General features: G+C 40.8%; 1 protein-coding gene across 2 annotated transcripts in view; it reads left to right on the top strand.

Moving 5' to 3' along the window:
* MNAT1 (MNAT1 component of CDK activating kinase) overlaps window positions 1–15,292 on the top strand; it is a 258,814-nt gene that overhangs the window by 92,853 nt on the left and 150,669 nt on the right. For both annotated transcript variants that reach the window (XM_089690768.1, XM_089690767.1), the window contains one exon: window positions 6,481–6,600. In XM_089690768.1, coding sequence (XP_089546894.1) covers window positions 6,481–6,600 — 120 coding nt within the window. The remainder of the gene's footprint in view (window positions 1–6,480; window positions 6,601–15,292) is intronic.

Here is a 15,292-nt window from a genome sequence, read left to right as displayed (position 1 = left end):
TTCCCATCCAACCTGATGGAGCTTGAGAGGTACTGCAAAGAAGAATGGGAGAAAATGCCCAAAAATAGGTGTGCCAAGCTTGTAGCATCATACTCAAAGCGACGTGAGGCTGTAATTGGTGCTAAAGGTGCTTCAACAAAGTATTGAGCAAAGGCTGTGAATACTTATGTACATGTGGTTTTTCGTTTTTTATTTTTAATAAATTGCAAAGATTTTAAAACTAACTTCTTTCACGTTGTCATTATGGGGTATTGTTTGTAAAATGCTGAGAAAAAAGTGAATTTAATCCATTTTGGAATAAGGCTGTAACATAACAAAATGTGGCAAAAGTTAAGCGCTGTGATTTACTTTCTTGATGTACTGTATATACTGCAGGTAAATAAACACAATTTGTATCTGGTAGTTGTATAGGAATTTTTAGTCAGCTGCATATGAAAAAATGTTGGAATGTGTAGATCGGAGAAAAGTAAACTCTGGATCTTTTTTTTTTTTTTCTTTTTAAAGCAATTTTATAAAGGTTAATTTTTTTTTTGTGGAAAATAACAAACCAGTGGTTTTGCACAGAGCAGCCCGGATCCTCTTCGGACCCTCCCTCCTGTTGGGTTCCCCTATAGCAAGTAACTTGCTATGGGGGCACCCGCTGCTCCGAGTGGCCATTTACACAAGGAGCTGTGGCTTGGCCCCTCCCCCCTCTCCCCTCATTGGCTGACTGGCTATGATTGACCGCAGCGGAAGCCAATGGCCAATGAGGAGGCAGAGACCTGGGACAGCCGAGGCTGTTGTTAACAGCGCTGGATCATGATGAGGCTCAGGTAAGTATTGCTGCACACAGAAGAGGTAAGGGGTCCTGCATCCTCCTAGAGCAAAATGAAGACTCCTCCTACAAGCTTTAAGCAGTGCTCACGTGGACACTGATAGAAGTCACAAGACTGCTTTAACTGCTGATTAGAAAAGGTATTTAGCAGTTTATATTTACTTAAATAATTGCATTTCCATGTTCTGTGTACTGTGGGAGACCAGATATAGTGAATGCAGGGTCCTGGGTTTAGTAACACTTTAACTTTGTCCTGTCTAGAGTTTAGGTATGAATGTGGAAACATTTGGTTGTCCTTTTCTGTACTTACCACTGCTCCAATCCATAGCTATGCAGGCCATGCTTGCATAATATTTCCATGTCTTGGACATTTTGCACAGGGTGTTGTAAGTGTGAGCTCTTTGGTCCTGCAAAAAAGAAATGAAAGAATGATCTTCCAGCCCACATTGCAGAACTCTTATATTTCTCTTGAGTTTCAAAAGTGCTCTGCAAGGACTTTCTATGCAGAGTATTTTTAATGTATTCAAAGCAGTATTTAACCCCAAACAAAAATGTAATATACCAATCATTAGATGTGGTGGCTGCATTAGTTTTCTTTTTTTTAGGCTTTTTCCCTCTGTTTTCACCTGGTGGAGAATTTAACATACATAATGTACATTAACGTAAATAAATAAATAATAGCTGATCTTTTTAAGCGCGCCGTCAGTATTAATTAAATTATTTTGTCTCAACCCTGTAACTGATACATTCTGCTGGAGAGCTTGTTTTTTCAAAAACAGCAGACTTACTGGTCAGCTTACCAGATGTAAATAGTAGAGAGAAAGTCTAAAAAAGAGCATGAATGCAACCGTCACATCTAAAAATTAGTAAGCTGTATAATGTTTGCTTTTAAGTTTAATACCACTTAATTCTGTGTAGTCTGCCAGCATGGTGATTTAAATCATTTTTCATGTATTGAAATTTGTTACATTGCTCAGTTGCTTTTGTGAATAAGTTGCTCACGGGGTAGAAATCTCTTGTCTGACCTTGCCCTTATTATTACACCACATGTGGATAAATGATGAGTATATTGGAGAAAGTAGAATCTGTCCTTTTAATATTTACAACAGATTTATAATCGTTTATGTGAACATAAATAGTGTTAGATGACTGGTAATGTGGAATCTTTGCCTCGGTTATCGGTGAATTTCTTTTTCGGCAGGTATGCCTACTGTCCCTTGCCCCTATCCAGTGTACTACTGTAGAAGTTCAACATAGACTTTTCATTTGGTGCTGTAGCTCGAATATATTCTGTTTAAAGAAATGTAATTATTTCTAGTGGGACCTATATTTAGAAGAGAAAATGAATGGAAATCGGGGAATGCACTGCCTAGGCTGTGCTGTTCAATCAAGGCATTCTTTATGCTTTTAATTGATTTAAGGTGCATTAGCAGCTGAGAAGCCAAGTCATTTATTTACACAATTAAAAATAGTTCTTGGATGGTTATGCCTCCTTGCGGTTCTCTCCATTTCACAATTACCCGTTCCACTGGGCTCCACTGTAGCAGATAAAAAGCTTTAGTGAGTTATTGAATTTAGACAATGAGGATTTTGTGACATTATCTCTCTCCTAGCCTCCATACTTCGGTGGTCCTGAAACTGACACCAATACTGCCAACAAAAAGGGATTCTCTTGACCGTTTTTTTTTCCCCCCCTGACTTCCAGACTGTTAACAGAATACTTGCTGTATTCTTGTATTTAATGAATAAAGTGCATTGAAAGCTAGAAGTTTAAAGAAAATAGACTCCTTCAGTGTGCCTTATTTTTGCCCTAGAACTTAACTCTGGGGAAACTAAAAACAAAAACCCTACCTTTGCAGCTGGACCTCTCCTGCACTGCAAGGGTTAAATGCTTGATTTTTTTTCTAGGGTACCATTAAAAAGTAGTCTTACTTTTCTTCCCTCTCGCTCCCCTGACAATCAGTGCTTTCCTCTTCCCTCTGGCACAGTGGGTTATGGGCAGGCCCTCAGCGTCCTCACTTACAATGCAGGATTTCTGGCCCCATATTGTTCGTGATGACAACAGAGTGCAAATGCCAGGCAGAGCGCAGAAAAGGAAGCAGCTTTAGGGGAACATTCAAGTGGAGAGGGGGAGCCTGTAGGACAGGGAGGAATAGGGTATGTTTATGTGCATTAATGGTTCAGCAGTAGTATTCAGAATGTGACTGGGTGAAACAGCTCTAGTACCCAGTCAAATTCTGTTGCAATGCACATGGTCAGTGGAAAAGAAAACAAATGGGATACCCATGTGAAGGGGCCCAGGGCCCTTAAAGGATAAAAAATACAGTATGTGTTAATGTGATGCTTACTCAGTACTTTGCATACATGCGCTTCATTTGGAGAAATATATCTGATGCCAGATTTACTTTAATACCTCTAACTGGGCAACTCGTTTTCAGTTGGCTGACCCTTTAGTTAATAAACTTTGGTGCATTTTGGGGTTTTTTGTTTATACAGATTTCAATCACTTGCCACATGAAAGCTTCCCAACTTACCGTATTTGCCGGCGTATAAGACGTCTTTTCAACCCGTGAAAATCTTTTGAAAAGTCGGGGGTCGTCTTATACGCCGGTATACGGCGAGCCGGTGTCAGGGCGGCACTTTTTCGAGGGGCGGCACCGCCCCCCCTCCTCCTCCAACGGACACCAAGTACAGGGGTGGGCAGAGGGGCTGCTGTACCTTACCTGGCTCCGGTCCCGGTCCCACGACGATCCGGTCCAGGAAGCGCGGCTGCTCCTTCTTTCAGTTTGGCCTCTCGATGGTCCCGCCGCCCGCTCGGCTCCGCCTCCTCACCGGTGATTGGGCGCCAGCACTGGAAAGGCACACAGGCGACCAATCACCGGCGAGGAGGCGGAGCCAAACGGCCCCGCGAAAATCAAGCGGCCGAACTGAAAGAAGGAGCAGCCGCTCCTCTCCCCCACTGACACCAACGATGGGGCACTATTCCTCCTCCCCACTGACACCAATGATGGGGCACTATTCCTCCCCCACTGACACCAACCATGGGGCACTATGCCTCCTCCCCACTGACACCAACGATGGGGCACTATTCCTCCCCCACTGACACCAATGATGGGGCACTATTCCTCCCCCACTGATACCAATGATGGGGCACTATTCCTCCCCCACTGACACCAACCATGGGGCACTATTCCTCCTCCCCACTGACACCAACGATGGGGCACTATTCCTCCTCCCCACTGACACCAATGATGGGGCACTATTCCTTCCACTGATACCAATGATGGGGCGCTATTCCTCCCACTGACACCAATGATGGGGCACAATTCCTGCCACTGATACCAATGATGGGGTGCTATTCCTTCCACTGACACCAATGATGGGGTGCTATTCCTTCCACTGACACTAATGATGGAGCACTATTCCTCCCACTGACACTAATGATGGGACACTATTCCTCCCACTGACACCAATGATGGGGCACTATTCCTCCCACTGACCAATGATGGGGCACTATTCCTCACACACTGACATTAATGATGGGGCACCATCATTGGTGTCAGTGGGAGGAATAGTGTCCCATCATTGGTATCAGTGGATGAAATAGTGCCCCATCATTGGTGTCAGTGGGAGGAATAGTGCCTCATCATTGGTATCAGTGGGAGGAATCATGCCCCATCATTGGTGTCAGTGGGAGGAATAGCACCCCATCATTGGAATACCATACCATATTGAAATCAAATCTGATGTTTTTTCATTTTTATTTGGTGTGTGTTGGAAGAGGGGTAGTCTTATACGGCGAGTATAGCTCAAACACTATATTTTAACAGGAAAAGTAGGGGGTCGTCTTATACGCCCAGTCGTCTTATACGCCGGCAAATACGGTAGTTTCTTGACTTTAGAACAAAAATGGTGCAAATTCATGCTGTTTTTGTTGGTTTTATAAATGTCCTCTAATATAATGTGATATTGGTTTTATTTGGTTAAACAACAACATTTCTGACCTTTTTAATATCAGCAATCTATTATTGTTCTGAATCTTGCTGTGACAGCTGAAATCCAGTTTTAATTATTGGAGATAGAATTACTGCACAAATAGTAAGATCCTTTTTCTTCATTTTAGAAGACTTATCAGTGCTTAGCACACCTCACTTTATTAAAAGTATTGATTTGTGTCTGGTGATGGTTTTAAATCTTGCTCATACAGTTACACTACTGATCTGATGTTCACTTTCTTGTCCCAATTTTAATAAATTGCATATCTTTTGAGTAAAACTGATCACAGAGGCTTAAATATTTCTGTATATTTTTCCATTAGAAAGTACTTTTGTTTGACACTCTGAAGATTTTCTAACTTCTTAAAGTAGAAATTCAGTGAAAACCTAACTATACTTAGTAGTTAAAAACTCTTACATATATCCAGTAAAGTGACTGGCCTCAGGTGATACACAGAGATAAAAAAAATATCCTACATAAGTGGTACCTGTTCATCTGTAGTCTTCTCCTCTCTACATCTGTTTAAAGTGTAGAATGTATACAGCTTATCTGAGAGATCAGAAAAAAGGGGTGGAGAGCTGAAGTTACACTCTGCAGAGTTCAGTGTGGAGAGTTCTGAGAGCTGATTGGAGTAAACAGACACACCCCCTCCACACAGCACACAGGAACAGAGTTGAGGCTGTCAATCTACTAGAGGTCACCATTTTTCTCTTGGTGTCAGAAAAACTTGTCAGAAGTGATTAATGCTGATAGCAGAGGAACAAAGCATCAGACAGGAATGGCAGTGTCATTAATTGAGACAAGTGCACATTATGGAGGGATATGCTTTGTTCTTATTTCATGTCTGAGGTTTAAAACCACTTTAAACCTGCTCCCTCCCTCATTCTAAGTCTATTCTAACTACCCTGGAAAGGAAAGATATCTATACTTGCCACAATAGTGCGACTCGAGACTTCGATCATTTGCCATAATGATTGCAAAGTGTCAGTACATTGAGACGGTTAACATGGATTCTGAGCAGCAGAATTTACCTGCGAAAGAGCAGAGATATATTTTTAAGGTATTAAAAAGTGATGAAATTAAAGCATTGTGTACAAGTACATAACCTTTTAACTTTTCTTTTTGACAAAGGGGCTCTCTCAAATCCTATATGCCTAGTCCCTCATATGTTTAGAAGCACATTTTACAATATGGACAGCACTTACTGAACCATGGGAGCTGTTTTTTCCTCTCATTTAATTCCTGCTCTTTCTGGGCCTAAACTGCTTTTAAGCACAATCTACATATCTATATGTTTGCATGTGTAGGTGTGTGTGTGTGTGTGTGTATGTATGTATGTATGTAGGTGTGTGTGTATGTATGTATGTATGTATGTGTGTGTGTGTGTGTACGTATGTATATATATGTATGTATGTGTGTGTATATATATATATATATATATATATATATATATATATATATATATATATATATATATTGCTTCTATACTGCAACCTCTTTCTTTTGTTTTTTTCTTGTTTTTTGTGATCTCTGTGGATTAACCAGGTGTGTGCATAGGAAAAATAACTTACTCCTGCAGGCACTGCAAATGTAATATATGGTAATTGTAGATTCATTTTTTTAGAATATTGATCTGATCCCTTGTTTGTTCTACCTCTAAACAAATACAGGAGACATCTCGGCTTCCTGCATCAATTCTTTTGGCCCAGCACAAAGGGAAAACCACTCAGATTGAGATGCAGTTGGAAAAAGCTAAACCAGCAGTAACATTTTCAACTGGCATTAAAATGGTAAGTGATAAATAATATCAATTCAAGATGCCTATAAGATTGGTGTGAGCAGTAGTTTTGGTTCTGCTTTTTTTTTTCCCCTCAAAGTTTACCTACACACAACTTAAGGGGACTTTCACAACTTTCAAAGGTCAAAAATACACATCTGTAAAATCACTACTTAGTAGCACTTTTTCTGACACATTATCTTTATTTCAACACAAGATATCTACTCCCTTAAATTTACAGAAAATATACACCTCCTGTAGTGTCTGATCCGCTGACTTCCATGGCCAACCTCAGCTGCCCCCTTCCTTGGCTCTTATGCAATCTCTGTTACTCCTACAAGTGCTAAATCTCAGTAGACTGGAAGTGAAATCCTCTGCAAGGTAAACACTAGAGTATGTATTATATAAAGGCTTTTATCTCTGACCTTTTGTGATTTCTCTAGCTGCAGAAGTAACAGAGAGATCATATAAGGGCCAGGGAAGGGAGTGTATGCCAGTATAAGTACTTGATGTCTTTATATCGGCCACTTGTAATCTCCTGTACAGTTGCAATGAAACTGGAAGATGGAGGACAGTATTTTGTGTCTTGCATACACATGAGCTGACAAAAAACATGCTGACAGGAGTAGAGAGTGGAGAGATGACCATATTGGTCATTTGCTGCTTTTTTATTGTCCAGTCACAGACTGGAGCGGGGAGGTTACCTAATTGTGTTACTTAACTGCAGAAGTAAAAGGTTAGGTAAGCAGGCTTCTTTTCTGTAGTAGCACTGTATAAATCTCAGGAAATGGTGATCAGAAATACAAACCCTTTCATGTGGAAGACAACTCAGTCATATGCAGTACAACTGGGTATATGTTTTAGTTTTTGTCTTTTTGCTATGATAATGCGTGGATCAGTGTGGCTAACCTTAAAGTGTTACTAGACCCACAACAGTAAAATCAATCTGTATATGCAGTAAAGCATGCTTGATATACTCACTGCTCACTGTGGAACCTAAGGGTTGATCCTCTGCATTGTGTAAAAATGCTGTTTGATCCTGACTTCTCTGTCCTCCCCTTCTTCCAGTGCCCCCCTCTTATCTTCTGATAAGACATATCATGTGGAGACACTTTGTACATGCTCAGTTTGGTATGTATTGCAAGAGAGGGTTTTTTTTTCTTGGGAGAGTGCATGTGATCAGCACAGGGCCAACCAGAACTGTCCAGACAGAGGTCAAATGTTATGCATCCTAGAGCAAAATGCAAACAAGCTTTAACCATTGCTGTGCTGAACACTGATAGAAGTCACAAGACTGCTCTAACAGCTGATTATAAAAGGTATTTAGCAGTTTATATTTACTAAAATAATTTCATTTCCATGTAGTGTGCACTGTGGGAGACCAGATAGAGAGAATGCAGGGTCCTGGGTTTAGTAACACTTTAAGTGCCAGTGTGTGTGTGTGTGTGCGTGTGCGTGTGCGTGTGCGTGTGTGTGCGTGTGCGCGTGTGCGCGTGCGCGCGCGCGCTTTGCATTTCTTTTTTTTTACACTAATGCAGGGGTTCAGTTTGTGGACAGCAGCCATTTTTGGGGCTGCGAAGCCATGTGACGGGGCAGTGTGATGCACATATTATGACATAACACACAGGTCCTTTTAAATTTAAATAATAATAAAAAAAAATATTTGAACTTTGTGATGTGCACAAAGTGAGACTTTATTCTGTGCAGTGACATGCAGGGCCATCCAGAGAGGTTCAAATTATGCAAACGTTGCATAATTCATGCACTGAATTATGGTGTGAAGATTACACAGAGAATATGTTTTTTTTTCTGTGTGTCTTTGCTGATACCTGCATTTATCCATGAGGAAAAACGCAGGTAACTGCACATTGTTTGAATGGGCCCTTAAGATTGGAGTGGGAAATTTTAACACATGAAGGCAAACTACATATACAGTAGATATGTAGCAAAAGACCTCGAAACTCTGCAAGAGCGCTGAAATACGAAGTAGTTTTTCTCATGGTTAATGTTATTTACCTTTTACGTGGCCCTTTAAATAGGAATTCCAGGTATGTATATAATATACAAAGTTACAGTGGTCCAGCTTGGATTAATAGAACTATATACTATATATACCATAGCTGGTCAGTGCCCTCAGTAGCTGGAAATCACTGAAGTAGACACCGCTACTTCAGTGATCTCCACTAGCTTCTGGCTCCCATGCGTAGCAGTTGGCCTGCTGCATTGTGAACACAAGAAGTTGTCTGCTTTTAAGCATTTTTTGAATGGAAGAAATGGTGGGGCAGGGCGGTGATATCCCCCCTGAAAAGCGCCTGTGCCAAGCTGCTGACCTCCTGTGTTCAAGCTGGACCAATGCAACTACAGTATGTATAAAATATCAATACTTGGAATTCCTCCTGAAAGCAACAGCCTTTCTTGAAAATCATATTCCAGCCACACACTTGTGTCTTCTTAGAACAACATACTGGCTGACCGACTGAAAAAAAAAGAACTATTTAGCATTGTTACTCTTCCTTCTCCTTCAGGCAGTCTATCTTCTCAAATATAATGCTTTGTATGAGAACAGTATCAGTTTCCTGTCCTGTAGATAAAAAGGACTTATTCAGACAAAGGTGGTACTGCTGTCTTGTCTGCCACTGTCTCACACTCACAGGCTTTGTTAAATAAGGATGCTTTGAATGAGGAGCTCATTAAGAAGTTTGAGCTTAAGTTACATGTGGATCATCTTACCATGAGTTTGCATTTTCCTGCTGTCTCGATTGAAAAGATCTTTTCTCTTCACCGATACAATGTAATGGTGTGCCAACCATACAAACTGTGTACTGCATTATGGAACAGCTTGCCTGTTGTCATAGCATATTCCATAAATAAGTGTAGTTTTTTAAATTATTTTTGCAAAAGGAGGAATGGGCATGTTGGCAAACTTACTCCGATGATGACATAATTGGAGATTATCGTGTGTACGGGATGTAGAAGAACACGTAGCAAAATGTTCCCCCTGTGCCCCATTAAATGGAGCTAAACTTATACTAGTATTCAGTTGAAAAAGCTATAAGCAACTCTTCCTGTTCTAGCATTAAATACGGCTTTCTAATTAAATCCATTCAAAAGACAAAGTCCAGGAATATAGCCAGGTCCACAGCAACAGGATCCAAATGCTCCAGAGCTTCAGTTAACTGCACCTAAAAAGAAAAAGTAGAAAAATCCCCTGCACGGTAATGTCATAATATGCTAGTATGCATCGCATACTAGCACATTATTTATTTCAGGTACTTATATAGCGCCATCAATTTACGCAGCGCTTTACATACATATATTGTACATTCACATCAGTCCTTAACCCTCAAGGAGCGTACAATCTAAAGTCCTGAACTCACATTCATGCATACACATACTAGGGCCAATTTAGACAGGAGCTAATTAACCTACCAGCATGTCTTTGGAGTGTGGGAGGAAACCGGAGTACCCGGAGGAAACCCACGCAGTCACAGGGAGAACATGCAAAGTCCAGGCAGGTGGTGCCGGGGTTGGGTTATTATGAAGGACTTGTCTTAAAATGAATCCTGCAATGTCACCATTGCAGAGGCTTCCATCTTCACCCGGTCTTCCTTCCAGGTTCGTGAGCTCTGGTTGCCCGATTGGCTGAGCCGCGATGATGTCACTCCCGTGCTCTGAAGAAATAGCACGGGTATACTGTTTCTTCAGAGCGCATGCGCCAGCTGTCAAAAAAGAGCGACTATCTCCTAACCGATGCATGTTCAGGAAATATTCATTTTACCTTTTATTTAGGTAAAAGGATACAAAAAGAGTTTACTACCATTTTAATGATTCTGCGTTAGTGAAGGTGCCATAAAAAAAAGAAACGGCACAGTAAGAATAAGGTTTACTACACCCTCCTTTTTTTTTTTTTTTTTTTTAATAGGCGTATGTAAAACATTGTACCTGCAATCAGCAGATTGTGGGATCATTCTCAGACTCCTGCAGACTGTCAGTAAATCTGTCTGACATATTGGCAGGCCGTTACTGAATGACAGGAAGCATCAATAAACTACATAAAGCGCTCTTTAGTGCCCTGGGTTCATTTAGAATAGTTGTAGTGCTCCCATTCACAGAACTCTGTGAATGAATGATGAAGCTGGGTGGGTGGAGCCTTGCATGGCTGCGTTTTTTACCAATTGTGACAGCGGCTGCGGGATGAGGATCCCTGGTTCGTTGCCAAAACAGGGGATAGAGGGGGTGCGGGGGCTGCTGCCACAGTTAACATGTTACAACCTGTATACAGTTGTAACATGTATTATGTTACAAAAGGGGAACTTATCCTTTAACTCTAACCGATAAAGTGGTGTCACCTTCCTGTCTGTGCTGTCTGGCAGAGGGTATAAATCACAAGTGTGGCTGGACAGAATAGACAGATAAGATAGTTTACACACAGTGTGTGTGTTTCAGCAGTGTATTTAGGTGTATGCCTACAGTTCTGCTAGTTCTCATCTCTTTTTTAATTCTCTTTTTTTTAACCTCTCCAAAACAAAAACAGTAGATTTAATCACATTAAATCAGGCACATGAAGGCATTCGTAAAAAGTTTTACTTGAGCACAGAGCTGTTCAGATTTATTTAAAATCAACAACTGAATACTCCAGCAATGTAAAACCATTTTTATCTAGAGACTTCATTATGAAAATTCAAGCCATGTAGAACAGCTCCTTTATTTTTACATTGTCAGCAGCCAGTAATCTGGGACTGATTTATTCCATCAAAACTGTTATATAACTTGGCACTTTGGCTAGAGAGCAGAAAATAAATAAAAACCTGTAGAATGCCATACTTCAGACGTTGTTCATGAATGGTTATTTTGTTAGTAAATAAGAATCCTCTGTGTGTGTGTGACAGACCTCTTTTCGAGGACTGTCATGTAATCTGCAGTGTGTAGGTTTTTCTTGGCTGATTGCTGGCAATAAGTTCCATTTATAGCCGCTCCAGATTTGTGAAATCACTGTTGATATTTTATTAGCGTGCAGTAATTTCCTGCCAAGGGAAAAGTTGAGAAATGTAACGCGGGTGGGCTAAAGATGTGTGGATTCAGCTTATTTATATTCCTCATACATTGGATTTTAAAACTCTCCCTGCACACTTTTACTGGAACAGAAACTTGATTTCGGAGTGTGAGAATTTGCTTAGCCAAAATAACGTGCTATGCTGTTTCCTTCGTTGATCACAATGTAATAATGTGGCTGTATAATTAGAAAAATTGAAGGTGCGCTCCAGTCAATTTGGCACATTTGGCATCGGCATACGCATTAGAGGCATATGCTCTTTGTCCAGGATGTTTTCTTTTAATGACAAGTTTTGATTGGGCAACCTCATCCTCTCCAATAATGTTTGCATGCCGTTTAATTTTATGATACAGTGTATCTGTAGGCTGCGCTTTTAAATAACTTATTCACATCCTTACCTAACGTGATGCAGTCTGAAGTTCGTGTTAAGCACAGACGGATGTAGATCTGGGGTGTGAGGATGCACAGCAAAGAATGATTGTCTAGGTTCCTGGTGTTCATCTTGTGGTCTGAAGGCCAGATGCAGCCCTTTGTCTTTGGGCCTCACCAGCTAGTATTGGATGTGGTTGATTTGTAAGGTGCTATAATAGCAAGCATCCTGTCTGTGACCATCTCCTGAAGGATGTCTCCAATCTCTGGCTCTCTTCTGGGGCTAGAGGATTGTTATAGCAGGCACCCCTGTTACCATGAGAAATGCAGTACAGACATTACAAACAAATGGCAACCACCCCAACCTATAAGCGGTCTTTGCAGCAAGGAGCACATGGAAGGGCGACACATGTCAAACAACAAACAAAAATTCCCAACTCACCAGCTAGGCTGCAACAGACCAAATTACCTTGTCTTAACATGTTAAAACAAGGGGTTCACTTTGCACATATTTGCAAATATATGCGTAACTGCAGAGGCCATGTCATGGCATCCCAATGTACTGCAGTCCTAACTCTCTAAATTTTGAGAGTCTCCTAAGTTGGAGCACATATATAATAATGGATAGATTGAGGGCAGGTATGCCTGAAGGGAGCCCACCCCTGCTTAAAGGTATACGGATGCACTAGACACCCAGCAATAGCACAATGGCAGCAAAGGTATCCAGTGCATCCCCTCACCAATTCACCAACATTGCAAACAAATGGCAACCGCCCCAGCCTATAATTGGCCTTTGCAGTAAGGAGAAAATGGAAGGGTGACACATGTCAGACATGCCTGAGCTCTGCTCTACAGCAAAGAAGGTAGAATATACCTACTGTATATGAGAGTCTCGTTTTAGGATTTCAACAGCACAAACTGGCTCCTGTTGTGCCTGCTCTTTCTTTTGAATGCTGACCATACATGTCATGATAAACATTCTGTCTAATGGAAAACCGTTGATTGCTTCAGACAAATCCATGAATTGCTTGTCCGGAAAGGCTCATTACTAATTTTAAATTAGGACAATTAATTATTATGTTTGCACCTCAAAGCCAAAAATTTCTTGGTCCTGAAGGGATGAAAGTTGAACCCCAGGTAGTAACAAAAACCACAATTTAGTTCAGCTATTTTTTTTTTAAATACGCTTTATTTTAAATCTAGCTATATTCAGCAAATCCTTATGTCTGTGTTGGCTTTCTTTAGTGCTATACTGAACAAGTGAGAGAGGGAGGGTCAGCAGTCTGAACAGTGTTGGCATTTTCCTACTGTGAACATTTTCACAGGAGGTTAAAACACACACCTTATCAGTGCTCATTGTCTAGCCAGTGGACCTGAGATAGTGAAAGGTGAGTTTATGGACCTGGCTATGCTGTTTTATAGTCGTACCTGGATCACAAGATACAACAAAGTATTTTGGCAGGTAACCTTACTCAGTTTCTGAACTAGCTAAAATCCAATGCCACTGGGTATAGCAAGCTTTTCACACTGTTTCTATGCAGGACTCCAGCTTTCTGTCCCATGTTTCTATGCTTTAAGTCATAGTGCAGAAAGTACAGAGAGATAGCAGTGCTGGAATCTGTAAAATTATTAGCCTATGTTTCTGCAAATGCTGACTTAGCACCAATCTGAGATACAGACATTGCCAACTGCAGGGCAGAAGGTCCCGAAGACCAATGCCAGGATAAAAGTTTGGGCCATTTAGCAGCATGCTAAGGCAGGGAGATTTGAGTACGTCGAAACCTAAGAACAAGAATAGCAGCGTAGCATGGCTTGGATGTGGTGGCAGCCTATTTTTATTTGTACATTTTTTCTAAGTACAGAAAATTACCAGTGAATCATACCAGGAATCAAGTTTCCTTGTATTGTTTCCTTCCTGCTCTCTGACTTGAATTCTCAAGTAATATTATCCGCTTTCTCAGCTATCTGCTGTAAACTATGTAATGGTGATGTGAAGAGAAGGCATTTGTAATTCAAATTAGGAGACCAACCTAGGGTGACAACGCTGCTTCCAAACAGAGTACAGTGAGTGAGCGTTGTCACCCTAAGACAGAGGAAGTATATTACTGGCAGGAAACACGGATTAAAAAAAAAAAAAAAAAAAAGAAACCACCCCCTCCCAAATAAAAAGAAAAGACAGCTAATGCAGCTACCACATTGAAGGACTGGTAAGCTGCAATATTTACAGGTTTTCTGTTTAAATAGTCTATTATTACAGAATTGTAATGTTTGACTGGAGAATACAGTACCTTTAAATGGTAGAATGTAGTGCAAAGGTTTCTAGAGTCAGTCTCTTTTGCTTTGTCACGTTTGCTCCACACCCTTTTTTCTTTTATCAGAACTCTGTAGTTTCCATTTGTGTGAATCAGTAAGTTGGAGGCTATCAACAGTAAATTACCTGACAGTCCAAGAATTGGAAAATCAAATAGCCCTTTACTGAAAAGGACTTTGCTCATTACAATGTTAAGCACTCCTTTATCTTGCAGTTCAGAGCTGGAGCGATGACATCACAGGGACTGAACTGTTTATTTAAAATCTCTCTTTATATTTTGAAAGGAAGATTATATTTAGCTGTGCACACCGAGCATTAGTATTATGCAAGAACTGCCTCTCATTTCCCTTTCAATAATAGATCTCCACCATGTACTAAGCCTGAGGGCTTTGTGCCAAGAAGAACAGGTTTGACTTGTCTGTGAGGATTTACACTTTGGTAAACTGCACAACTGCTTTGACAGAGGTCATAGCAAAGGTTGTAATGTCCATTGCTCATCACTAAGAATATTCTGGGGGTAGTCCCCAAGAGTTCATCTAGCTTCATTGTGAAAAGAGAGCATGACAAGACGTTAACAGCTCACATGATTTCTGGCAATATCAACAGGTAATTTTTCACATAACAAACAGATATAACAAAAAACTGTCATTTGTATATTTATCAGACCAAAAGGGATCAAAGAGGAGTTCAATACTATGGTTGACATACACATTGATGTGAGTGTCTGGGCAAAATATGAAAATATTCAGTATATCTCTCCAATACGTAAACTTTTCCCCGTGTTTTGTATCTTTTTGGATAGAGCAAGGGAAGGTTATAACCCCCGTAAGATTTTTTTTTTTCCGCCATATGTGTGCCATTGTGGAGATTTCCCTTCACTTCCTGTCCTATTGCCAAACAGGAAGTGAGAGGAAATCCCTGCAAATTAAGGGCATATCTTGGGGGCCCCCAGGTCACCAGAACTATTGGCCA

This window comes from Staurois parvus, unplaced genomic scaffold, assembly GCF_062004578.1.
Source record: "Staurois parvus isolate SC_StPar_1 unplaced genomic scaffold, SC_StPar_1.0 ptg000542l, whole genome shotgun sequence".
In the NCBI taxonomy this organism is placed as follows: Eukaryota; Metazoa; Chordata; class Amphibia; order Anura; family Ranidae; genus Staurois; species Staurois parvus.
This window is presented reverse-complemented; position numbering and strand designations above follow the sequence as displayed.